We start from the raw sequence: 27,124 nt of genomic DNA, 5'->3' as shown, positions 1-27,124 counted from the left end.
TTATCTAGAACAAAATTTAATATTAATTGCAACTAAACATCATATTTTGAAATGCAAAACACCCAAACCAGTTGGTATCCACCCAGGTTATTAAACATTCATCAATGTAAGAACAAATCCATTTTGAAAAGTTTGACAAAAGCATAAGTTTTGAAAATGTAAAATTTTCTCCTTTAGTTTGAGATAACAAAATCGAATCTGTTTTTCTTATAACTTAATAGCATTATTGTTAATTATACTAGAAATTCTAAACATTACTCAATGCTTTTACATCAAATTATCCTTTTCTAAAGACAATGTTTTAAACTTGTAAAAGCATTTCATATTTATCATATACAACACAAATGTAAAGACTAGTTAGAGGAAATTTGTTTAAAGATTTAGAATTGTTTCTGGTACCAAAAAACTGTCAACATCCAATATATCTATAATTACTAGTGTGCATGTAGTTTTTTTAAAAAAATAAAATATATTTATAAATTAATTATTATATTAAAATAATTAGAAAACATTACTAAAAGTTATATGTACATATAAAAAATAATCGAAATAGTTTTTTTAATATTTATTACAATGTTATAAATTACATAATAGAATAATATTAATTAAAATTAAACTTAAAATTATAACAAAGTTGGTACAGAAAAAATAGTTATAAAATAATTTAATCTTTATAATTGTATAATAAAATAACTTCAAGCTTTATGGATATCATTTTTTAAATATTGAAAACAAACAAGTTATTTAACAAAAATAAAATCATAAATGACAAAAGAGCTAGAGAAAGTATCCAATAAAATGCACTTAGAAAATTCAATCCCAGTAATAATTTTTATAAATATTTATGAACATTTGATTTTCATGTCTTACTTTATGATATGTTTAACTAAATTTATTTATAAAAACTTTTAAAAAATAAAAGCAAAATTAAACTTCATTTATGCATATGTAAAAGTTTTTTATTTTCTGACTTAATTAATTTAAATTATATATAAATAAAAGTTATCATAGAAAAGCTTTTCAAAGGTATTCTTTTATTGTTGCTGTCATTTTCATGACAAAATAAGGGATCACTTTGCCATTCTTGGATTTTACAGCTCACCAACCTTTTGTAAAAGATGTTTTTCTTTAAGAGAAAATGTTGAAGAATATACAATTTGGACAGTAGAAACAATTTTAAAAATATTTAATTCATCTTAATAGTCAGAAAACTAAGCCCATTTCAATATTCTTAGTGGTTAATTTTTACTGTCGATGATTCAAATATCCTGAATTATATATCCTAATCCACTAGGAAAAGATATTATATATATATATATATATATATATATATATAATATAAACAAACAAAATCCTCGTCATGATCGTAACCTATGATTATATATCTTTTTCTATCAGTAGGGCTTTATTGAATAAGATAATAGAAAAACGGTGGATTATTACGTTAGAGTGAAATGAAGAATGTTTATAAAAGGCCAGAGAGCCCAACTCACAGCATAAACAAACATAGTGACTCAAACCTCCCACTGAAGGTGGATTTCCAGCAACATAATGGCCGCAGTTCATGCCAGTTGGTTCAAGGTTTGTTTATCATTTTATCATCCTCATTTCCTCTCTCTTAATTCATTCAAACTTATATTTCATATGTCCAGAATCCGTTTTTCTTGTACCCTTTTGCATTTTCTTCTCTTTGATGTTTTCAGTTGCTGTCTTTTTCTCTCAAAATAAAAACTTTTGGAATTTCTGACTGCAACTGTTTTCAAGGATGGAGAAGTTCATGACAGTGAAAATTTGGAAATTTAGATAAGGTTTTGGGTTTTTCTTCTTTTGATGGTCATCGAGGCTTACAACAGAGCAAGGATTTTAGGTCAAAATCAAAGTTTTCAGTGAAAATACTTAATTCCTTCCAAGTTTCATAAATTAAGATGCTAATTTACAAAAAGTAAGAAACCCTTAAATCCACTTACAAGTAATAAAATTTTTATAATGTGAAAAAATAGCAAATTCACACCAATTTTCATATATTAGTTAATTTTCTTTTTAGCTCGATCAAAGAGGAGAAGGTCAAGGAGCAAGAAGCTCACACGCCATTGCCGTTGTAGCACAGAAGGTGTATGCATTCGGCGGCGAATTCGTGCCACGTGTCCCGGTGGATAACAACCTACACGTGTTCGACCTAGAGACTTTGACGTGGTCTGTAGCCGATGCCTCAGGGGATATCCCACCGCCACGTGTCGGTGTCACGATGGCCGCAGTGGGAGAAACCATTTATGTGTTTGGTGGAAGGGATGGTGAACACAAGGAGCTCAATGAACTCTATTCTTTTGACACAAGGGCCAACAAATGGGCCTTGATTTCACGCGGGAATATTGGGCCTCCTAACCGGAGCTACCATTCCATGACCGCCGATGACCGACACGTGTATGTATTCGGCGGCTGTGGAGTTCACGGGAGACTTAATGACTTGTGGGCTTTTGATGCTGTTGAGGGCAAGTGGGTGGAGTTTCCCTCTCCGGGTGAGAGTTGCAAGGGGAGAGGTGGGCCGGGCCTGGCCGTCGCCCAAGGGAAAATATGGGTTGTGTATGGGTTCTCCGGGGAAGAAATGGACGATGTGCATTGCTTTAATCTGGCCCATAAAACATGGACGCAGGTTGAAACAAGTGGGCTGAAGCCCACGGCCCGTAGTGTGTTTTGCACCCTTGGCAATGGGAAACATATAATTGTGTATGGTGGGGAAATTGATCCTAGTGACCAAGGTCACTTGGGCGCTGGTCAATTTTCTGGTGAGCTTTATGCATTGGACACTGATACACTAGCATGGAAGAGATTGGAGGACAAGGCCAACTCCGACAACCACCCTGGGCCACGAGGGTGGTGCGCTTTCGCCGGAGCTCGGTGTGGCGGCCGTCAAGGGTTGTTGGTGTATGGTGGCAACTCTCCTAGTAATGATAGGCTTGATGACATTTTCTTCCTTGCTCTTTCTCAAGAGCGAGTGAATTAATTTGTGAAGGATTTTGAATGTGGTATTGATCATCATAGAACAATGGATGATGTGATGAATTAAAAATATGTTTATCCTCCTAGTGGGATTGAAATGGAATCTTCGATAGTTAAATGTTTGTAGTTTGTAATCTTGCTTTGGGCTTTTTAAGGGAATAAATTATTAAGTGTGAGATTAATTTTCTAATTGATGGTTTGGTGGTTCGTTTATCAACATTACGTAAAAAAAATTGAGGAATATCTTAATATGATGGTCGTAATGGAAATTGATATGCGAAAGAAGTAACCATTATTAAAAAAAAAAAGATCTTCCTTTTCAAACATTTGTAATATACAAAATAAGTATGATATATTTTAGATTAAAACTTGGTTCTTACATTTGTTTTGAAATCTTAATTTTAGATTTTAAGTATTTTTAATTGAGTATTTTTTTTAAATATATAATAAATAGACTTAAATAGTAACATAGTTTAAAGGTTTAATCCTTTTTGACATCCCTATTTATGTACGAATGTCTCATATGGGTCCTCGTTTTTTAAAGTGTATCCAAATGGTCCTTAATTTTGAAAATTGATATCAATTGAGTCCTTTCCGTTAAGTTGGCTGGACGGCGTTAAAAAAATTGATGAGTGGATGCTGAGATGACGAACAAACGCTCGTCCACCACCGAACGAACGCTCGTCCATCAGCGAGCGAACGCTCGTCGACCACCGAACGAACGGTCGTCCAGTGTGGAACGAACGGTCGTCCAGCAGTAAGAGGTCGACGAGCGTTCGTTCTCTGGTGGACGAGCGTTCGTTCGCTGGTGGACGAGCGTTCGTTCGTCATCTCAGCATCCACTCATCAATTTTTTTAACGCCGTCCAGCCAACTTAACGGAAAGGACTCAATTGATATCAATTTTCAAAATTAAGGACCATTTTGATACACTTTAAAAAACGAGGACCCATCTGAGACATTCGTACATAAATAGGGATGTCGAAAAGGATTAAACCTAGTTTAAATTATAAACATGAAAAACATCATAAGAGAGTGAGCATCTTATAGGTTTTCGAAAGATTAATAGATAAAAATATGTTTAAACGATGGTGTTTAAAAAGAGTTTTAAGAAAATGTTTGAAGAAGCAAAACAATAAAATATAGATTTATATTGTTTCACTCAACCTAAGCTACCTCTAATTTTCTCCTAAGAACTCTTAAGGGTTTATACTAATATTTAAGAAGATTATACGAGTTTTACCTTCTAGGCTTACAACGGATATTCTTACCACTCTTGATTCACCTAGTCAACATAACTAGTCCGATTTAACCACTCCTATTATACAAGTATTCTAATCACTTGTGGTTCAACCCTAGATAACACGTATAGAGTTTTAACTCAACTAAGCTAAACATGATTGATAACTATCAAAGAGAAATATAAACAATAAAAAAAATATGAGATTTTGCTAAGGCTTTTCTCTCTTTAAAATATTTTGCTTTAGACGATATATGATCATAATAAGCTTGTTTGAGCGTTCACGAGTTCACTATTTAGCTTTAGGCCATCACAGGCTGAGATATATGAGACCAAGGTTTAGAACTCAAGGATGAGATGTCACTAAAGTCCTTTTGTATTGCCATTAGCATGATCATCTCACTAGAGGAATTTTCAACTTCTCTTATACCTTTCATCGTACTTCTTGTAGACACCATATAACTTTTTCTTTACATATTATATCTTGGCCCCACAATAGGCACAAATTGTTCTTACAATGCTGAATATATGCTATGAAAACCCTTTAAACTCCTTCTACTAAAGACTCCTTACCCTTCAAACTCAAATGTTCTATGACTTGGATGATAACCTTAGATCGAGCGGGGTGTGCTTCCCACTTCATGTCTTCTATATGAGATTTTCTAGGTCAATTTCTTTTGAAGCTCAATAGGAGGTATGCCTCTAGAAGATACTGTGATGCTCAATTAGCCAAGTACATCATATAACAATAAATGTTGTAATAATGAATAAGTCATTTATTTACTTTGTGTATTGTACTATTTACACTATATTTATGTGTTTTTTTATCATGATGAACATGACTAATGTGACTAATTACCATTATTATCGTTTAATTAACCAATTCTATTAAGATACTTTAATCTTAATATTAATATTGTCAACATTTATCACGGAAATTGTTTTGGACTATATGTAGTCGACTAATCCTTGTAACATAAGAGTTGAATATATCTAACACACGTAGCTTATATATACTTAGACACATGTGATACACTTTCCTATTCTCTCAAAATTATATCTTTTCTAAAACTAAAATCAAAATTAAATCAATCCCACTCAAAATATAACTAAAATGTGGGTTTTTATTTAACGCAACAAGAAATAGAAAAAATTGGAAATGATGCCAGAGAGGACCACCAATAATACGAAATCGCTGTCGGTCCTTCTCCTTTAATTTTGTATTGCCTGTCTGACATCTTTTGGGTTCATCCCCCATAACAGATCTTTAAATTAAATTGAATTTTATAACATTTCAAACAAAGATTTCATTTATACATAGAATTAATTCTTAAGATGTATGATTTCACCTACTAAAGTTACAAAAATTAGACAGGTGATAATTTTGAATGATACAAAATTCACATTTAAATTTTAATTATGTAAAAAGTGTAACACTATACTTTGTTGTGTAACTTAATAATAAATTAGTTCTGGAAATTTATAATTTAATATTAAATTAATCTTCAAAGAATAATTCAATATTAAATTGATTTTTGGACATTAAAATGATAAAATAGACATGAAAAACTTATTGACAAGACATGGTCAGGAATTTTGGGATAAAAAAATATATTTTGCAAGACATAAACTTTTTACATTCATTTGACACTATTTTTTTTTATTTTTTATCTATAAAATATTATTTGGCATACCTAAATTTTTTACACTCATTTGACATTATTCTTTCTTATTTTTTATTTTTTTTTCTTAAAAAAATACAAAAATTTACACTTTTGTGACCAATTTCTTCTTGTATTCTATGTCAAATCAATGTAAAAGTGTGTCCTGATACCATTATTCTTTTTATCCTCTTCTTTCTTGAAATAATATAAAAATTTACATTTTTATAACTATTTTACCTGAATATTATGTGTCAAATCAACGTAAAAATATATCATTATTATTTTTTTGGGATATTAAATTGTCAAATAATTAAAACAATTATTTTTCATTTAAAAGTGATATGATTCAAAGAGATACAAATAAAATAGCTTATCTAGTTCAGTGATATAATAGTCGATATCTGTAGTTTATTCAGGGAAATTTGAAATGAAAACATTTCTTTACTTCTTTTGCTCCTCCTTGATCCTTTGAACCCTTCGTACTTACTTTCATCACAACTTTGATACACTGATAGCTTCAAAAAATGGTGACGACAAACACAGAAGAGATGGAGGCAGGAACAGTTCCTAGCTATGACAGAAGAAGTGAACTGAATGCATTTGATGGTTCGAAGGTGGGTGTCCAAGGACTGGTAGAAAATGGTGTGACAAAGGTTCCACCTATTTTCTATACCTCAAGATCTAATATCAGTGAAGACTTTACAACATCAAAATTTGCTATTCCGACCATTGATCTCATAGGCATCCATGATGACCCCACTTTGAGAGATGCTGTTGTGAGGAAAGTCAGAAATGCATGTGAGAACTGGGGCTTCTTTCAAGTTACAAATCATGGAATTCCAACTCATGTTTTGGATGAGATGATCAAAGGAATTTCAAGGTTTCATGAACAAGATGCTAACGTCAGGAAAACGTACTACACTCGTGATTTAAGCAAGAAAGTCGTTTATTTTTCCAACTATAGTCTTTTCCAAGACCCATCTACTGATTGGAGGGACACAATCACATTTTTCTGGACACCTAATCCACCCAAAGCTCAAGAGTTGCCTCAAGTTTGCAGGTCTGTGATGATTTTTTTTTAACATTGGTCTTTCTCATCGTGACTTCAACTTATGAATAATTTCTTAAGATAGTCTCATATTGGTGTGATGATATCTACATTACATTGGTGATGGGTTATTCCTTAATCCTCCTGTCCTTGCCTTAAGTGTCTTCCTGCTTTCCAATTTATTGCAGAACTTTTTTGTTGGATTAGACTTTTAAACAAATTTCAAATTGACTTTTGAAAGGTTAATATAGATTTAAAATTTACTTTTAATATGATATCAAATTATCTATAATCTATTTTAATTAAATTTATTTTTTGTTAAATTCATCTTCTTATATATTATCGTACCAATCATAAATAAAAGATCATAAATATTTAATTTCTATGTTCAAAATGTAAATTGGATTAAACTTTAAAGTCTACTTCTTAAATAAAAACTCTTGTTTATATTGAAAGTTCTGCCTCGACGAGAGATAAAGCCAATGTCAATTTATAGTATATAAGTGAGTACAAACATCACATAACATTTTATAGGGTTGAGTTAAACTTAAAGTTCACTTTTTAAGATGGTATCAAAGTTAGGTTAGAGTCTATCCTAGCGAGATTTGTGAGAACATATTGTTCCACTCCCAATTTAAGTATATAAGTGGATACAAACTTCACCGGTTTTGTACGATTGAATTAGGCTTAAAAAGAAAACTTCTTTAACAGCTTTTACTTTGGTATTTTAAAACAACTAATGTTGTTCAATTGCAGAGATATTGTACCAGAGTACTCAACAAAGGTAATGGCACTTGCTTCTGATTTGTTTGAGTTGATTTCGGAGGCTCTTGGGCTTGATCATTTGCACCTTAAAGAAATGAAATGTGAAGAAGGGCTTGTTCTTCTGGGTAACTATTACCCAGCGTGCCCTGAGCCAGAGTTATGTATGGGAACTAGTAAGCACACAGATGGTGACTTCATGACAATACTTTTGCAAGATCAAATGGGTGGTCTTCAAATTCTTCATCAAAATCAATGGATTGATGTACCAGCAATACATGGAGCTCTTGTAGTCAACATTGGAGATCTTCTGCAGGTGCGTTGATCATGCATGAACAACATTCTCATTCAACATTTTAAATGCTTTTTTCCTTTAGCTATGGTGTACTTTACAACAAAGAATGTCAGATTGAAATGCAATGCAAAATACTACCATAACAAGCTCATTAATATAATCGTCTAATAACTTTAATTGAATTGGAAAACAAAACAAGCAAATGAAATCAGGAATTTCAATTGGATTCATTAAAAGTTTGTGGTATTTTTGGTTGCAGCTTGTGAGTAATGACAAATTTATCAGTGTTGAACACAGAGTTTTAGCAAACAATCTTGGCCCAAGAACATCAATCGCATCCTTTTTTGGAATTGGTGATCGGTCAGAAGAGGGTGTCTCAAAAGTCTTTGGTCCAATCAAAGAACTGTTATCCGAAAACAATCCACCAGTGTACCGAGAAACTTCTTTAAAAGACTACCTGGCGCATCAATACTCAAAACAACTTGGCGCTTCTTCAATATCATTCTTGAAGTTGTGATTGTGTGAAAACTAAGTTATATTTCATTCTACTACTAGACTTTGCTACAACACCATGTGGCTTCAAGAACTGAAAACTAAGTTATATTGCATGCTTTGAGAAAACGTATCTGTTCGGATTACACAAATAAACTATGTACCTTAGCTTTTATAATTTAAGTTCATGTGCAAGCCCGTCTAGCTCAGTTGGTAGAGCGTAAGGCTCTTAACCTTGTGGTCGGGGTTCGTGTCCCACGGTGGGCGATGATGTTTTAGTATTTTGTTTTATGATAACTGTTCCTTTTTTAAGCCATAGGGATTATGAAATTAGATAATATTTTTCTTTGTTGGCCTTATTTATCTCAATGCAGCACCTTGATTTTTCACACCCTTCTGTCATGCATAATTTCAATAAAATCATGTGCTAACAGCATAAAAGGATTGCAACTGAGGATAAGATACCTTCCAATTGCGACCTTACGTGTAAAACCACTAAAATTGATAAAGGCGTATCAAACTTTTTTCTGTCCTCTTTCTTTAGTACACACACTGAAACCTTATTGCTCACATACTAAAACAATTATGTAGGTTTGAAAATTTGAAAGAAAACATTCTTCATCCTCTATTCCATATACATACTCTTCAATCGAGATGTTTTGAACTCTTGATAGTTACATTCATTACTCATATTTGAGGCATAATCAAAATGGTAGTAACAAGCACGCGTGAGTCGGAGGCAGAAGAAACACTTCCAAGTTATGACAGGAAAAGTGAACTCATGGCATTTGATGATTCAAAGTCTGGTGTTCAAGGACTGGTAGAAAAGGGTGTAGAAAAAGTTCCACGTATGTTCTATTGTGAGCACTCTAATGATCTGAGTTGGGGCTTAATCAGTGCATCAAATTCAAAGATCAGTATCCCCATAATTGACCTCACTGGCATCCATGATGATCCTAATATGAGAGATGGTGTTGTGGGAAAAGTTAGATATGCATGTGAGAAGTGGGGTTTTTTTCAGGTCGTAAATCATGGAATTCCAACTCAAGTTTTGGATGAAATGATCAAAGGAACTCGCATGTTTCACCAGCAAGATGCAGAGCTGAGAAAAGAGTACTACACTCGTGATTTCAGCAGAAAAGTTGCTTATCTTTCCAATTATACTCTTTATGAAGACCCTTATGCAGATTGGAGGGATACTATTGCGTTTTCCTTGGCACCTGATCACCCCAAAGCCCAAGAGTTTCCTGCAGTTTGTAGGTTTGTGATAACAGTAATAGTACTTTTAAAATTATTTACACTTTCCAGTACTACAATTTCTTGGCACAGTATCCAAATGGTTATATGATATCATTACACTGAATTTTTTTCAACTAATACTTTTTTGTGTTTGATGAGTTGACACACTTGTTGCAGAGATATTGTGGTTGAATACTCAAAGAAAGTAATGGTTCTTGCTTATGCTTTGTTTGAGTTACTGTCAGAGGCTCTTGGGCTTGATCATTTTCACCTAAAAGAAAAGGGTTGTGCTGAAGGGCTACTTCTTCTATGCAACTATTACCCTCCATGTCCTGAGCCGGCATTGACTATGGGAAACAAAGAGCACTCAGATGGTGACATCATGACAATACTTTTGCAAGATCAGATGGGTGGCCTTCAAGTTCTTCATGACAGTCAATGGATTTGTGTACCTCCCATGCATGGGGCTCTTGTAGTGAACATTGGAGATCTTCTGCAGGTGGGTTTTTTCATGCATATAAAAACATTCTTATTCAGTCACTGCTTATTTTTCTGTCAATCTCAGTCGTCCATGCACATTTTTCTCCTTACCCTTCCTATTTCTTGGTGGCAAAATGACACACTCTTTAGAATAATCTGATTTACTTATGTGTTACTACTTGTTTTGCTAGGTTGTGTTACAATTTATAGACTTATATTTTGGTTTTTCATCTCCAATCCATATAAACTCTATCATTAAGACACAATTATTATCTAATAACCACCGATAAAGATCCTAAACAAATAAGCAAACTGTTCCGGTATAAGGTCGAGTCACCTAAATCCGCACAATTTCCTCCATATGTCGTTCCGTCTACGCTCTCCCTGTTCTCTCCGTCCAGTCAAGCTTCGTTTGGTCAAGCTTCGTCCGGTTTCCTGTGTACCGACCGGAGATGTACATGTTAAAGGTGCTCCAATGCCAAAGTCAGGGATAGTCTAATTGGTAAGCTAAGTGTTGTAATAAATACGCAATTAATGAATCCCTTTACCTTTTACTTTTGATTTGTATTTATAGTTTTGACTGTGGGCTTTGGATTAACAAAGCCTTAATCACGGTCCAACCACAACTCAATCTTCTTTAATCAGTGTTTTATCTTAATCATATTCGGAAACCTATCTGCTACAGCCGTCTGGTCTTATTGTTGTCTGAACACCGGTCGTCGATCCCGTCTAAGAGTCCCCAATACACAAACCATTTAATTCTATCACATTTAAATTTATCTTAATAAAACTTTGCAAACTTAAATGCTTCTTTAGTCTTTCATCCTTCTTCCCTGCATTTCGACTTTTCTATGTCTATCATCCCATACCGAGGTTGCTCCTTTCATTGACAATTGGATTCTTCACTTTCTTTATGGTTGAATTTATAGGTACGTGGAAAAATTCAAATTTTATGGTGGTTGACAGGTCGATGATGAGGCAAGCCCAAATATTAAAAAACTAACGTTGTTTAAAGTAATGTTGCTATTATATGTTACATACTGTGATTTAAACAGAACAAAATTTGTGGGAATTTCGCTTGAAAATCTTAGAATTACTGAGGAATACATAATCTCCATTGCATTTATGGAATTTAGTGTTACACTTCTATGTAGACTAAATGTCAAAAAATGTATAAGAGGTGCTACATATCAAATAAGGATTGAACAGCAATGATCAGTTTCACTCTTTTTTCTGTGCAGCTTATGAGTAATGACAAATTCATCAGTGTTCAACATAGAGTTTTGGCAAATCATCAAGGCCCTAGAATTTCAGTTGCATCCTTTTTCAGAACACCTATATCAAAAGTCTTTGGTCCAATAAAGGAATTGGTTTATGAAGACCATCCACCAGTCTACAGAGAAATTTCCTTAAAAGATTACATGGCACATCGTTATGCAAGTGGCAGTGGAACCTCTGCACTATTGCACTTCAAGTTGTGATCTAATGAACAATTGCTTGCAATCTTGATGTGTTACACAATCAAGGATCTGATATGATTGTAATTATTGTCAAATATTGTGATTAGCTTAAATTGGGATACCTACTTAATATAGGAAAGATAGTTGCCTAGTTTCTAGAGATTTAGCTTATTTCTCTCCTAATGTTATGTAACGGTCAGTGTATTCACTTGTATATATTTTGCCTCTCGATCAATGAAATATATGCTCTCGAGGTTTACTTTCATGGTATCAGTAGCATCTCTATAATCAACTCTGATTTTTTTTACCTCTGTCGCATGTCTAAAGATCAAAACACAACTCTCACCAACAAAAACGACAATGCCAACTCCTCTACCTCCAGCAACATTAATCTGGAGAGCCCTTATTATCTTCCCTCTTCTGATAATCCTGGACAAACTCTTGTGAGTGACGTCCTTACAGGTCTCAACAATTACAATCCATGGTCTCTTGCCATGACAATGGCTTTAAAGGGCAAAAACAAATTTTGCTTTGTTGATGGCTCTTTAACGTCCCCTGCATACACTCATGAAGATTATCACCGTTGGTCTCGTGTCAATAATATGGTTATGTCATGGATCCTCAACTCCATTGATCGCTCTCTGGCCCATACTGTGCTTTATGCAGAATCTGCCGCTGCTGTTTGGACAGATCTCAAGGCACGCTTCTCCTCCAACACTGGCCCTCGCATATATGAGTTTGAGCAAAATATTGCTACTCTTCAACAACAAGATTTTTCAATTGCACACTACTTCAATCAGCTTCGCTCCCTTTGGGATGAGTTATCTCTTATTGATCCTCCACCAACGTGCACTTGCCAAGGTTGTACTTGTGGAGTCAAAGAGACTTATATCTCCCAACAAAACAAACGACGCCTCATGCAGTTTTTGATGGGACTCAATGACAGCTTCAGTCAACCACGAAGCCAGTTACTTCTTACTACATCCCTCCCCGATGTTGCTCATGCCTATTCCCTTCTCCTCCAAGATGAGGCTCAAAAGGCCCATACACATTCCCCACTGACTTCAGAACGTGCAGCCCTCCAAACTCAACCTGCACATGCTTTTTTGGCCAAACAACCACCTTCTCGCAGTCGTCCCAAATGTGCGCATTGTGGCATCCTTGGTCATACGGAGCATAAGTGCTATAAGCTTCACGGATATCCGCCAGGGCATCGCTACTACCATAAGGGGAAAACTCATGGACAGTCATCTACTTCATCCACTCGTGCTGACCAACGTAATGATGCTGTGAAAGATCCTTTATCTGCAGATTCGTTACAGCAACTTCTTCGCCTATTAAGGGAGGTAAACCAACCTAAGGCCAATCTCACAGGTGCGTCTCTAGCTCTTTATTCTGCCCTCTGTATGCCTACTGAATGGGTTATTGATACTGGCGCAACAGATCACGTTTCTTTCACCCCTTCCTCTTTTCAACAGCCACCTATTCCTTCTTCTCTTCATAAATCTATTTGTGTTCCTAATGGTCATTCGGTTCCTATACATGGCTTTGGAAATGTACAGATAACATCAGATATCATCTTGATTGATGTCTTATTTGTACCCTCATTCAAGTTCAACCTTTTATCTGTGCCAAAACTCACCCAGACTACTAATTGTTCTGTTTTCTTTTATCCTGATCATTGTGTATTTCAGGACCATTTGACGAAGAAGGAGATTGGTCGGGGCCATAAAAAGGGTGGACTCTACTTCCTTGATGTCTCTACCTTTGTTGCCGCCGTCATCACTACCTCATCCACCACTTGGCATGCTAGGTTTGATCATCCATCATCAAGTGCCCTCAAGTGTTTAGCTCCTGTTCTTGGTTTCAATAAAGACTCTTGTGACCATTGTGAAGTCTATCATTTGTCAAAACAAACAAGACTCCCTTTTCCTTTACACACACCCACTAGCAGTAGTTTGTTTGAATTAATTCATGTTGATGTTTGGGGAAAGTATGCCACACCTACAAAAAATGGTCATCATTATTTTTTAACTATTGTTGATGATTTTTCCCGTGTCACATGGACCTATCTCATGAAATACAAGTCGGATGCCTATTCTTTGTTAGTTCATTTCTTAGCTTATGTTCGAAATCAATTTCAGACATGTGTAAAAACAATTCGCTCCGATAATGGCACTGAATTTACAAATAATTCATTTCAGAAAATTCTTTGTGACTCTGGGATTCTCCAACAATTCTCTTGTCCAGGTACCCCACAACAAAATGGTGTCGTCGAGCGTAAGCACCGACATCTTCTCAATGTTGCACGGGCTTTACGTTTCCAAGCCGATCTTCCACTAATTTTTTGGGGTGATTGCATTCTTACTGCCACTTATTTAATAAATCGGACACCATCCAAAATTTTAACCGGTCAAACTCCTTATGAAAAACTCTATGGCCATCCACCTGATTTCACTCACTTGCGTACATTTGGTTGTTTGTGCTATGCATCCACTTCACATGATCATCCAAATAAATTCGCACCTAGAGTTAGACGTTGCATCTTTGTGGGGTACCCTGCTGGTCAAAAAGCCTTTAAACTATATGACATTGATCATCATACATTTCTAGTTAGTCGAGATGTCATCTTTCATGAAACAATATTTCCATTCAAGAATAGTAAGGCTTTGCATGATTTACACATGGAACGACACCCTCTTCCTCTACCCATTTGTGATCAAGAACCCATAAATTCACCCAACCCCACACCTCCTAGAAACACTTCTCCACTCCCTCCTACTGCAGAACCCAATGATAATGAACTCACACATACTGTTGAACCCTTGAACCCCTCCCTGCAGGTGACCAACCTTGAACCCACACATGCGGTTGACACCCCTACGGTGACTACCCTTGAACCAAGACACTCCGAACGTCTCAAAAAGCCTCCAGCGCACCTTGCTGATTACGTGTGCAACATGGCCTCCGCTCAATCTTCTTCCTCGTCTCCAGGTATGCAATATCCTATCTCAAATTGCTCAAATCCTTGCTCAAATAACCATCTCCATTTCATTAATTCTATTATCAAGCACATTGAACCCACCTCATATACTGTTGCCCGTAAAGATCCCCATTGGAGACAGGCTATGGAGGACGAACTAAAGGCATTAGAGGCTAACAATACCTGGACTTTAGAGTTTTTGCCTCCCGACAAAACAGCTATAGGCTGTAAATGGGTGTATCGTATCAAATATAAATCTGATGGCTCCATTGACCGGTATAAAGCACGTTTGGTTGCTAAAGGTTACTCACAACTAGAAGGATTTGATTTTACTGACGTTTTTGCTCCTGTTACTAAATTAACTACTGTGAGGACTGTTCTTAGTATTGCAGCAGCAAAAAATTGGCCAACTCATCAAATGGATGTTTCCAACGCCTTTTTACATGGCAATTTACATGAAGAAGTTTACATGCAGCTTCCTCCTGGGTTTCGTAAACAGGGGGAGAGTCGAGTTTGTCGACTCAACAAGTCACTTTATGGCTTAAAACAGGCACCTCGCACTTGGTTCACTACCTTTTCGAGTGCTTTGCTTGAGGCTGGCTTTACTCAGTCAAGGGTCGATTACTCCATGTTCTTATTTACCCGTGCATCCCATATAACAATTTTACTTGTTTATGTTGATGATATTGTAATTACAGGTGATGATGCGTTGGTTATTTCACTCTTAAAGAAATACCTTTGTAGCCGGTTCAACATAAAAGATTTGGGCTCATTGAAATATTTTTTGGGAATTGAAGTGGCACGTTCCAAGGCTGGAATTTTTCTTAATCAGCGGAAATATGCATTAGAAATTTTGCAAGACACAGGTCTTCTTGCTAGTAAACCAGTCACAACTCCATTGGATTACAATCACACTTTGGTTGCTGATCATGGTGAAGTCCTATCTGACCCTGCTTCATATCGGCGATTGGTTGGTAGATTGCTATACCTTACAGTCACCCGACCGGATATCACTTATGCAGTTAACTTACTGTCACAGTTTATGTCTTCTCCTCGTGACACACACTGGCAGGCAGCACTTAGAGTGGTGAGATATATCAAATCTGTCCCGGACCATGGTATCCTACTCTCATCTAATTCTTCTTTACGCTTGCATGCTTATTGTGATGCGGATTGGGCTTCTTGCCCCACTTCTAGAAGATCAACCACTGGTTATTGTATATTTTTGGGTCCAAGTCTCCTCTGCTGGAGAACCAAAAAACAGTCAACAGTTTCTCGCTCCTCTGCCGAAGCAGAGTATCGAGCCATGGCACATGTGGTTAGTGAGCTCACATGGCTGCACACTCTTCTTCATGAATTGGGTATTCCACCACATCCTACAACTTTATCTTGTGATAATCAAGCTTCCCTCCATATAGCAAACAATCCAGTCTTTCATGAAAGAACAAAACATGTTGAAATTGATTGTCATTTTGTTCGAGATAAAATTCAAGAAGGAAAACTTCGAACCACATTTGTCTCCTCAAATCAGCAATTGGCAGATATCTTCACAAAGGCTCTTCTTCCGGCTTCACATACTCAGTTAATTTCCAAGCTCATGTACCTTCCTAGTTCTTGAGCTTGAGGGGGAGTGTTACACAATCAAGGATCTGATATGATTGTAATTATTGTCAAATATTGTAATTAGCTTAAATTGGGATACCTACTTAATATAGGAAAGATAGTTGCCTAGTTTCTAGAGATTTAGCTTATTTCTCTCCTAATGTTATGTAACGGTCAGTGTATTCACTTGTATATATTTTGCCTCTCGATCAATGAAATATATGCTCTCGAGGTTTACTTTCATGATGATTTTGGAAATTTAAGAGATTTTAGAATGTGTATTCTATGATTGGAACCTAAAATAAGTTAGTTATGAATTAATTATTATAGTTAGTTATATAACTATTTGATTATGTTTATAAAGAACATAAAATGATTTAAGACTACTAGTTAAGAAATTAACAAAAGTAAATTTTCTATGTGGAAATATATATTCTCTTATGATTTTTTTATGTTCCTATATAATTTCCACAAAAAATTTCTCTTTTAATTCCTTAATCGTTATTTCAAGAACACAACAAGTTAGCAGGACTTTTATGCAACAGCTCATTATAGATGAATTCAATAGCTTTTTTTTTTTGTTTTTTCACAAGAGAATTGGGTTCGTCAAACCTAAATGTGGTTTTGGTGTATGGTGTATGGTATGTATGTATTTTAAGTCTTCTGAACCAAAAAGAGTAATAAAGAATGTAAATATTGACATGAACAAACTGGCGAGTCTGAGACTCGACAACCCCAATTTGATAAAACTATAATTAAATGTAATAAGTTTTTTATTTTATTTTTCCACATAAATTTATAAATTAATCAAATAACATATTCATAATGTGTGTACAAATAAACGATTTGCCCCACTTATCCAAGTCTTCATTTATGACTAGATGAACTTTCATAGTTTGAGAAGTGTGAAAAAACACGTCATATATATAAAGAAAGAAATGTTTTGTCATGTATATAATAAAATTTCATAAATTTTGTAAAATTACATCTATAATGTGATGAGAGATCAAATAGAAATATTAGAACACAATATAATATCAGTGAAACTGATTCAATTAATGATATGGTAACAATTTTGTAAATATTGATAAGTATATTATATTAGTTGTGGTTGAAATCAATATAATGTAAATATTATATCGTTTAAAAAAGTAACTCATCTAATATATTAATTAAAAATAAATAAAAAAGTTGTTGACTTATTAAATCGATTAGGATAAGAATCGATTTAACTGTAGACATATATATTAGATGTAATATAGTACCTTTTCAAAGACAATGTGAAAAGCTATTCTTTTTTCTCTCTTCTTCTCTTTCGCATCAGCATCATTACTAAGCACTTCGAGTTTCTTTATTCTTGTTCCATTGGTGAAGTGATGGAAATCATCCAAAGAGCTTGGTGGAGAGCCTTCTATTGGTGAAGTGATGGAAATCATCCAAAGAGCTTGGTGGAGAGCCTTCTAGGAAATTACAACTTGAACTCAGGTTAAGAGATTGGAAGAAAAAGAAGCACATCAAGGACTTCTCCTCTTATGGAATATGGTGTTTCCAAAATTGTTCTTTCCTCCTCTTAAGCTTTGTAAAAATGTACATAAATCTTTTCTTTCAGATCTTGTATTTTGACCAAGTTATCTTGCCCTTTTTTAGACCTGTCTCCACATCAACATTTTTCGAAATTCAACTCCATCTAGCTTAATAAACCTTGTTGGGCAATGCTTTTTAGTATACCTATTGGGTCAGGAAGGAACAACAACATAAATTTCTTTTATGATAATTGTATGTTCTGATAACAACTTATCCATCTCTAGTGACATACTTTAAGTGGGGACTAAAATTGAGGAATGTTAATGTTTCGAGTGTTAGGTTGAGAATTACAATTAATACTTCTTCACGCTTTTCTGTCAATCATTTGTCTTTAATCCTTTAGCCGAGCAGGTGATACTTGTCAAAGGGACTCCAATATTCAAGTCAATGTCTAATCGGTTAATACAGTAAAATCTTAAATTTGTAATAAATACAATCACCTACCTTACTTTAATTCTGTATTTATAAATTTCGAAATAAATTTTAAGTAGTGCGATGGTAGACGGAGGACTTACTGATGCGTCACTCAGTCTATAGTAACTTAGGATTGAAACTGATAAATCAAAGTTTAGTTGAAAAAATTGGTCGTCCGATCAACATTCCTCCGGAAACGTTGACCTCCCGATCAATGATAAATCGGTCCGTCATCCCGTACAATTAGTTTTTCTACCTAATATATCAAAACATAATTTTCGTGTAAACTAGGTTTCCTAAGAACAGTTAAAATTTCGCAGAAGAAAGAGATGAAGAACTGTGGGTTGCAACGTAGAACTTGAATCGTTATATCTTCAAACAGCAAGTGCTAAAATATCAAGGCAAGTGACACTACAGTATTCCAGTCCGAGAATACGATAATACGATAATAATCACATTGAGTTTGATAAATGTTTCAATTTCAAATGCATTTATTGTGGAAATTCAACCACATCAATCCAACTCAAATCCTGAAGTGATGAAGAGCAGAGATCCCATCAAGGCCTTTATCCATGTAGTAGTGCACATATTCCTTAACTGTGAATTCTCTGTATTTGGGAGGATTGTCTTCTGATAATAACTCTTTTATAGGTCCATAGAGTTTCTCTGATGATTGAACACCTTTGCTGAAAAAGCATGCGACAGATATTCTTGGACCTATGAGATTTGCCAGAACTCTGTGTTCTACACTCTTGAATCTGTCATTTGTCATAACCTGCAGTTCAAGAAAAAAAAAATAACGTCACTCATCTAAATTCAATGCACATATCACTTGTAAAGTTGTCAAGTGTATCAGGCTTTTGCTTTTTACTCAGTAAAAATATTGTTACAAAAATAGGAAAAGTTTGTGTAATTTCACAAAACTTGAGGAGTAATTAGTGTAATTTACTCTAAGAATAAAGCACTTGCCTGGAGAAAATCACCAATGTTAACTACAAGAGCCCCAGGTTCTGGGGCTACATCAATCCATGTGTTCTGGTAAAGAACCTGAAGACCACCAATATGATCCTGCAGAAGCACTGTGAGGAAACAATTATCAGAATGCTTGGTGGTTCCCAAAGTTAATTCTGGTTCAGGGCAAGCAGGGTAGTAGTGGCCAAGTGAAAAAATCCCCTCAGCACAACCCATGTCTTTTAAATGATTTGGATCCAGCCCTATAGCTTCTGATAGTAATTCAAATAATGCAATTCCAAGTTTCATCACATGTGTTCCATATTCCAAAAGTATATCCCTACAAGAAGATGCAATCAGTTATCAATTAATCTAGTGACTTATGGTTGAAATAGAAAGTTTAACTTTGCATTTTCTTCCTCTTTGTACCTTGGATTGGTCTGTATATTTGTTTGCCTAACTCCACATTTTATATAACAATTTGTATGCTACTAGAAGGTTGAATCTTATACAGGAAGATTGCACACAATATGAGCTCAACTTGCATCCAATAAATTATCTTAAGAACTTCTTTTAAAGTAATCATTACAAAAAGTACAATCATCTTGTCATATGTTGTCATATGCTAACGTTAGCTCTATCAAGGAGAAAGTTTAGAAAGTTAACGAGGAAAACACAAACATCAACTGACATCTGAATTCAGTTATATAAGAGTTATATAAGAGATTCATGTTGACCCAAAATCTCAAGGCAATATAGATTAATGAGTTTTTCAATTTAACGTGGAACTTGGACATCCAGTTGGATTTTCAACAACAAGTACATACAAAAACTTACCTGCATACTTCTGGCAAGTCCTCAGGTTTGGGAGGATTAGGAGCCAGACAACACACAAAAGTGTCCCTCCAATTGAGTGCTGGTGAAGTGTAGATATCAAAATTGCTGTTATACACAAAAGGTCTCATCTGGTCCCGAGTATATAGATCTTTCTTCACCTCAGTATCTTGTTCATAAAACCTGAGCACGCCATCTTTGAGGTCCTCTAGAACAGTCACAGGGATGCCATGGTTGACCACTTGAAAGAAACCCCATTTCTCAGATGCTTCCCTTATTCTGTCAATAACTCCTTGGCGTAAACTTGGATCCTTGTCAACTTCTGCAAGGTCTAGAACAGGGATACTTTCAGCTGTGCTGCCTGAATTTGAAACTTTCACATGTTCATCAGGTGGATGATGAAATACTCTTGGGATTTTTGTGATCCCATGATCAACAAGGCCTTTGACACCGGCTTTTGTGTCATCAAATGCTTTGAGTTCACGCTCCCTCTCAGTGTTTACTTCCTCGGAGTCTGAAACTTCAAACCCCATGTTCTTTCTCCTTGTTATGGTGGCAATAATGATGAAGAATTTTGGTAATATTTTGGGACGTGAGAAAGTCTTGGATTAGGTAGGATGAAAGTTACTCTGGGTCAGGGACCTCCTCGTCTACACGTCTCCATTCTAACGTAGAATAGTCAAGTATTGTTTGTTTTATTTCCGACCACCGATTTACACTATTATGTTTTTATACCACCGTTTAACAATCATAAATATTATTATTTTATTTTTTATTTGTGTTTATATTACTTTTTATTGGTTAAATATAATATTTTATTATTAAAAGAGGATGTTGGATGGATATAAAAAAAAAGTGGTTATAAGTAATAATTTTTTATTTCAAAATTGGTTGTTACTATTTGGTTGATAATAATATGATACCAGCTAAATAAAATACATATACTTCATAATTCAAAACAATAATATTTTAATCATATTTGTTTAAGTTTTTACTTAAAATCTTAATATAAATTATTATATTACTATAGTGGGTTATGAGGTGGGTGTTTTTTTAAGGATGTCAATGTATTATTTAGTCACATTATTTTTTTCTCATTTGGTGTTATTTTATAAATGTTTTTTCTAATACTTATTTTGTTCTCTATTTTCATAAGTTTTATTCAAAGTAGTTTCAAGTTTTATAAATTTTGTTTAATTTGGTCCTTTTTAGTGATACGTCTAAATTGTTAACGGTTCAGTGTCCGACGGATCAGCTATTAGTGAATGAGATGTACATGACAACTTAAATGAATTTGAGGTGGAATGGTGATAATTGAAAGTAGTTTCTTTAAAAGATGAAATTAATTTGAGTTAAGGATTAGAGTTCGTATATGAAGAGGGAAGAAAGCCTAGGTTTTTGAGTGGTTGGTGGAATTGGTTCCCTGATTAAGTAAAGTTGTTCTATCAAGAGAAGTCATGGTGGATGGTTCTTGAGTTATGCCTTTTTGCAGTGTTGTTCGTCTTGTTCGAATACCTAGGGCTAACAAAATTATCATTCGTCACATGCGGGTGGTTCAAGGTCAACTAAGATAATCCCCATTTGCAATTATAATGACATGACAATAATAAAAATGGCAGCAACTTCAAAAAATGCCGATAGAGAATTTTGGGATGTCGTCACTACATGATTTGATTAATAGTAACATTTTTTGCTATTTTGTTAGGATTTATGTATCAATAATTAACATTAACTTTGAATGAGTTTTTGGTGAATGACAAATTTCTTATAACTATTTCAAGTGGAGCTCTAAAGAAAATGTTGATGAAAGAGATGGTATAATTTCCAGGCAAAATCAGTGAAAGTTTTGAATAAAAGGATACAATTCTTAGTAAGAGTTATGTGTGTTGTTAGTGTACTGAACATTTTGATAATGATTTTATTTTTGTTGACGTAATATTAATGTTTAGGTTGAGGTGTTTAGGTTGATGTGTATAGGTTTATGTAATCCATCATATATCATTGTTTGTTGTAATGTCTACAAATTTACAATGAATGAAATTTGAATTGGTTATCAATTGTTAAATTTAGTCCCTATTTTACTTAAATATTTGTTAATGTGGTTCTATTCTGTGTGTGAATCTGATACATATGAAGGATATGTAACATAATATATTAAACAGAATTACAAATAGACTGGTCAATAGCTTTGGGTTTCATTAATCACTTAATAAGGTAATGTGAACATAGTCAAGCTGATGGAGATTGCTTTGAGGATGCTTCTTCAACATAAGATGATCTCCATGATGAGTTGTTGAAGCTTCTTCAAAGAGATGAACTCCATATGATCAATGAAAGTAGCATAAGCAAATAAAGATGAAGAGATGAAGATGTTGGTGTTGAGTGGTCTTGGTAGATGTCCTTCTAGGATGTGAGGCCAACCATGAAAGAAAATGTATGAAAAAGTCTAGATGAAAACAATTCATGAGGTGAGAACTAAGAAAGAGAAGACTTACAATTTTAGTAAAGTAATTTTACATTCAATGAAATTCTCCATATTATAAGAGGATTTCTTTTTGTAGTTGAATGAGAGAGATAAAGTTAAGTATACATGTGCCTTGAGGATATAACACACCGTTAGTTATGTTAGAAAAAAAAAGCTAACTGTCTTAAACATAGAAAATTAAATCCGAAACTTTTAAAAAAAGATGGATGAAAATGGATTAAACTTAAAAAAGAAATTGAAAACCAAAATTGAGTAGTAATTTAGAGATAATATAATTCATAATACACTAATTATTTAAGTTTTTTCTTTTAATAGATAAAATTTAAGGTTAATTATAACAAAAATATAATATTCAAATTGAGCAAGAGGAAAGATAACGTTTTCTATACTTTTTACCATTAGTGTTTTTTTAGTTTTAAACCAAAACAGTAACGGTCGGTTATGACAATTAATAGTGTGTTGTGTTACCATGATGTCCGACCTTTCTGAATTGTAATACTATATGGTCCACATACGTTTATAAAATTGTAATACTATATGGTCCACATACGTTTACAAAGACCGACCTTTCTGAATTCTTTCTGCCCACCTTATATTCTGTCCACCCTATATTTACAGCAAACAACACTTGGAAATTCTTTAATGTATGACACTATACACGTATGAGAAAAAATAAACGTTCAAAGAAAAAATAATTAAATTCACTTTTTAGTCCCTGTAAATATATAAACCACCAATTTCATTTTTCTTAACAAATTAATTACATGTTTAGATTATTATTAATATATTACGTAATTACTAACAAAAAATATTAATATATATTGGTAATGTTAACACGTTTATTTATTCACGTAAAATAATAATAATAATAATAATAATAATAATAATAATATAATAATACTATTTTACAATAAATTTAATACTTATTATCACGAAAAGCAAATTAACATTTTGTTTGTAAATATTCGTTAATGTTGGACCCACAGTTTAATTTTAGAAAATAGAAGGGCTATGTTCTGATAAAATTTTATGAAATCAAAATTTTACATTTACAAATGAGAATTAAAAGCGAATTTAAACTTAAATAAATAAATAAACAAAATCTTACGAAATGATATACAAGGTTGGCCAATAAAAATTAAGTTTTATATAAATTAGTTAAGATGAGCTGAAGAGAAATACGAGAATAGGAAGGGAAATGTTGAAACAATAAATGGGCCCATTAAAGAAGACATTATATAAGGTAAATTTCATCATTTTCCCAACTATGAATACAAAACTGAGCAATGAACATCTAAATTTGTTAAATAAACAAATAGAAAAATCAGAAGTTTGAAATTAACACAAGCTACTTGGATTTCTTGGAATTCTTTAAACGTTCAGAGGTTAGAAATGCAGCATCATCCCTAATGAAATTCCACCAAAGGTAGGTCAGAGGAACAGTAATGGCATTCCTAAGAGCTTGTGCATCCACATGTCCTTCATATGGAGGGAAATCATATATCTGTAGGGACACTGCAAGGCCACTGATAAGAACAGCAAACCGAAGCTTCCATCGAGCTGGATGGTGACTAACAGCACCCCAAATTGCCCATGTTGCAAGTTGTGCTACACTCATTGCTAGACAAACTTTGAAGTTCCATTCTGCAGAGTTTTAAACATTTTCATAAAAAGTCATAAGAAAGTGGAAAAATATAAATGGTATAAGGAAAAATGAAAGAATAGTGAAGGAAAACACAAATTAAAATTTATTTCTATAAAAACCACACATTTGGATGGAATAGATAGCTAAGAACATATTTCTGAGGGGAAAATAAAGTAAAATAATGGTTTCATGTGATTCTTGTCCTCAGGAATAATCAGCAATGTAAAGATTACTGGAGGATACTTACCATGGTCTAGTTTAAAGAAGTTGAGGTACATTATATGAGTTGCCACAAAAGATATCAATGGAGCAGGAATCATAACTCTAGTAGCTTCGTCTTTTACATTGAAGCTTCTTAAAATGGCCAAAATCAAGGAATATCCAATGAGGGCAACAGCAGAAAAGTTGTATAGCCTCTCTATTATCTCACAATATCTGCAGTTCATTGTGAGAAAGAAATTTGTCACTAAATTAAACAGATATTAAGATAGGTTGTTTCTTTTTCTTTCAACTAGTTTGGTGGGATTTTAGGAAATATAGTAATTTTTTGAAAGGAAGGAAATATATATAACCTTTAAAGGACAATAAAAGCATCAGCATGTATAAGTTAGACTACCATTTGCATTTGCTATAACTAAATCCAACTGTGTTAGAATACCATTTGCCTTGGTAAAATTAAAATATCAAAACTATCTGCTTTAAGTGACTTACCTACTATGAAAAATTGCACTCCAAAACCAGGAATTCAAGGACAATAGCCCATAAATATGCCACAAACCAGCATATTCATAGTAGGGCCTCTTGCGTGCCTTTAGAGGAAGTTTATTGTATATAAGAGTGAAAAAGGACATCCAACCATGTAAATGCATTACAAGATTGAGGGAAGAAAAAACCATGGAAGCAGGATCCTGAAAAAGGGATGACTTGTTAGATCTTTAAACAAAAACTTTATGACTTTGGACATCAAATCAAACGACAAAATTTGTATGCAGTTTCATAGGTATTGTCTGTATTATTGTCTAATCATAATTATACTTTTTTCTGATTATTCAGTAGTAAATTTGCATCAAACAATCATTAAAAAAAACCAAAAGTAAAAATTCAAGTTTGATTAGATAACAGAACAGATAACAACCGTGGATAATTTATGTTTAAATTGAAATGAAGCATAGAATGAATGAGTTATCAAGAAACATAACCTGTATTCCATATATACGCTTGAAGGGCCATCTACCATGGTATTTTTCTGGCTCTTTATTTAGTAACTCCCTTTCTTTCTCTCTATCAAGCATGCAATTGTAGTGACAGTTACTTTTGCAATGGGCCTTTTTCCATCGTGCATAAAGTGGCTCTAACATGCCCCATGGAGGACCAATAACAGGCACTTCATCTGGAGAAATTTTACAGTTTGGAAAACATCTTTTCCCAATGCATCCACTTTCATCACATTGTTTTACACAATTCCTAACGTCCAAAGAAAAACAAGAACATAAAAAACCCCAAAATTTGTTTTTGTGTAAGATGTATTCGAAATTGAAATAACAATTTACATGTTTTCACAAAAGAAGATTTGAAGAAAAATTAGAGTTATGTGTGTACCTGTATCGTGGATCAGCATCACCAGCACTTGCGTTTGATATGGCAATAAATGGTGAAAACACCAAAACGAAAACAATAACGTAACAATGCAACATCTGAACAAAAGATTAAAAACCTTCATTATAATTCAAATAGATCACAAATTCAATACATAACGATTCTGAATCGTAAACAAAAGAACAAACTATTATGTTCTATCTAACAGGCCATATTTCACAAATTGAGTATAAGAGTATTCGTGTAGTTGTTTGATATCCAATTTAGCTCTATTTTCCAGCATAATTTTTCCATTTCTAGGTAAAAATACAATTTTTATTTTCCTTCAAAACTATACTTTGAAAGAAGTATTAGATGGAAGAATCCAAATAACCCAAAAGAAAAAATAAAAAACGAGGTTGCAGAAAAGAAATGGAACCAAATGCAGCAATAGAGAGAGAAGGGGGAGAGACGCTACCTCCGTCCGTGGTGGTGACAAATTTGCAGAAACGAAAGTTTAGTTCAAAATTTGGAAGTGTTAAAAGGATTCCAGAAATGACGGAAACAAAAAGAAAAGAGTCAGGTAATAATTTATTACACTCTCCATTTCAACAAGACCAAGTCACATCAAAGGATCTAAGCCATTTTGTGATTTTTAAAATCAAACCAATGATTAACTCCCTAAATGTATATCTCAATATATATTTATTTTTTTGACAAATGCTTTCTTCTTAAAAGATACATGATTTATTGGTAAAAATTAAGCTTTTGTTTTATTTGATTAGTTTGAATTACAAAAAATTAAAGGTAAAATTATTTTTAAATGATTTAACTATCAAGTAATAGTAAGGTGCAATGTTCGATATTAACATAGTGACTTAATCATTTCTAAACCAACCTTGATTGTTTATATATTTTTTAAATAAATAAATATTTATGTTAGTATCATATTAATATAAGTTAACCATAACAACGTAATAGAGTAGGAACACATTTCATTCTCTCATCCTTATTATCCTCGTTTTCGAAAGAAAAAATCATATTCATATTTTTTTTTTGAGATTATATACTTAATAACTTAACGAGAACAAAAATCTCGGTGTGTGAAACAAAAAAGATAAAAGTTCACTTGATTCTGATTTCCAATATGAATAGGAACAGTGAACATGATCTATCGATCCTTTAGTCTTTTGAAATTTGAAGTCAGAGATGTCAAAAAAGTTATCACATGAATAACTAGCTTGTGGCAACCAAGTGATATATATATATATATATATATATATATATATATATATATATATATATATATAAAAGACATTTTAATTACCTAAAAAATTATTTATTATCATTTTAGCAATTTAAATGAAAAATGAGA

General features: G+C 33.7%; 5 protein-coding genes and 1 non-coding gene across 6 annotated transcripts; 4 read left to right on the top strand and 2 right to left on the bottom strand.

Moving 5' to 3' along the window:
• The first annotated feature begins 1,443 nt into the window (after positions 1-1,443).
• On the top strand, positions 1,444-3,187 carry LOC124832953 (Galactose oxidase/kelch repeat superfamily protein). The gene is made up of 2 exons (XM_088108782.1): positions 1,444-1,581; positions 2,045-3,187. The coding sequence occupies exons 1-2, from the start codon at positions 1,552-1,554 to the stop codon at positions 2,999-3,001; spliced, it is 987 nt and encodes a 328-aa protein (XP_087964908.1). The 5' UTR covers positions 1,444-1,551; the 3' UTR covers positions 3,002-3,187.
• Positions 3,188-6,295: 3,108 nt separating this feature from the next.
• Positions 6,296-8,735, top strand: LOC124832944 (1-aminocyclopropane-1-carboxylate oxidase homolog 1-like). The gene is made up of 3 exons (XM_047307294.2): positions 6,296-6,960; positions 7,705-8,026; positions 8,265-8,735. Exons 1-3 carry the CDS (start codon positions 6,425-6,427, stop codon positions 8,520-8,522), a joined length of 1,116 nt encoding a protein of 371 aa, XP_047163250.1. The 5' UTR covers positions 6,296-6,424; the 3' UTR covers positions 8,523-8,735.
• Positions 8,693-8,764, top strand: TRNAK-CUU (transfer RNA lysine (anticodon CUU)). The gene has a single exon. It is a non-coding gene; the product is annotated as a tRNA-Lys (tRNA).
• A 260-nt stretch (positions 8,765-9,024) lies between these two features.
• On the top strand, positions 9,025-11,941 carry LOC124832945 (1-aminocyclopropane-1-carboxylate oxidase homolog 3-like). Its single transcript, XM_047307295.2, has 3 exons — positions 9,025-9,757; positions 9,914-10,235; positions 11,458-11,941. The coding sequence occupies exons 1-3, from the start codon at positions 9,207-9,209 to the stop codon at positions 11,695-11,697; spliced, it is 1,113 nt and encodes a 370-aa protein (XP_047163251.1). The 5' UTR covers positions 9,025-9,206; the 3' UTR covers positions 11,698-11,941.
• Positions 11,942-18,603: 6,662 nt separating this feature from the next.
• LOC124832933 (1-aminocyclopropane-1-carboxylate oxidase homolog 1-like) lies at positions 18,604-20,713 on the bottom strand. Its single transcript, XM_047307276.2, has 3 exons — positions 20,048-20,713; positions 19,229-19,550; positions 18,604-19,034 (listed from the first exon to the last, which is right to left on the bottom strand). Exons 1-3 carry the CDS (start codon positions 20,575-20,577, stop codon positions 18,783-18,785), a joined length of 1,104 nt encoding a protein of 367 aa, XP_047163232.1. The 5' UTR covers positions 20,578-20,713; the 3' UTR covers positions 18,604-18,782.
• A 3,039-nt stretch (positions 20,714-23,752) lies between these two features.
• Positions 23,753-26,340, bottom strand: LOC124832934 (Per1-like family protein). Its single transcript, XM_047307277.2, has 6 exons — positions 26,228-26,340; positions 25,774-25,868; positions 25,374-25,638; positions 24,886-25,082; positions 24,422-24,609; positions 23,753-24,173 (listed from the first exon to the last, which is right to left on the bottom strand). Exons 2-6 carry the CDS (start codon positions 25,866-25,868, stop codon positions 23,878-23,880), a joined length of 1,041 nt encoding a protein of 346 aa, XP_047163233.1. The 5' UTR covers positions 26,228-26,340; the 3' UTR covers positions 23,753-23,877.
• Between the last annotated feature and the right edge of the window lie 784 nt (positions 26,341-27,124).

The sequence above is a fragment of the Vigna umbellata genome, chromosome 3, assembly GCF_029865625.1.
Source record: "Vigna umbellata cultivar VRB3 chromosome 3, Vumbellata_1.0, whole genome shotgun sequence".
Classification (NCBI taxonomy): domain Eukaryota; kingdom Viridiplantae; phylum Streptophyta; class Magnoliopsida; order Fabales; family Fabaceae; genus Vigna; species Vigna umbellata.
The sequence above is the reverse complement of the archived record's forward strand: the minus strand, read 5'-3'. Positions and strand labels throughout refer to the sequence as shown.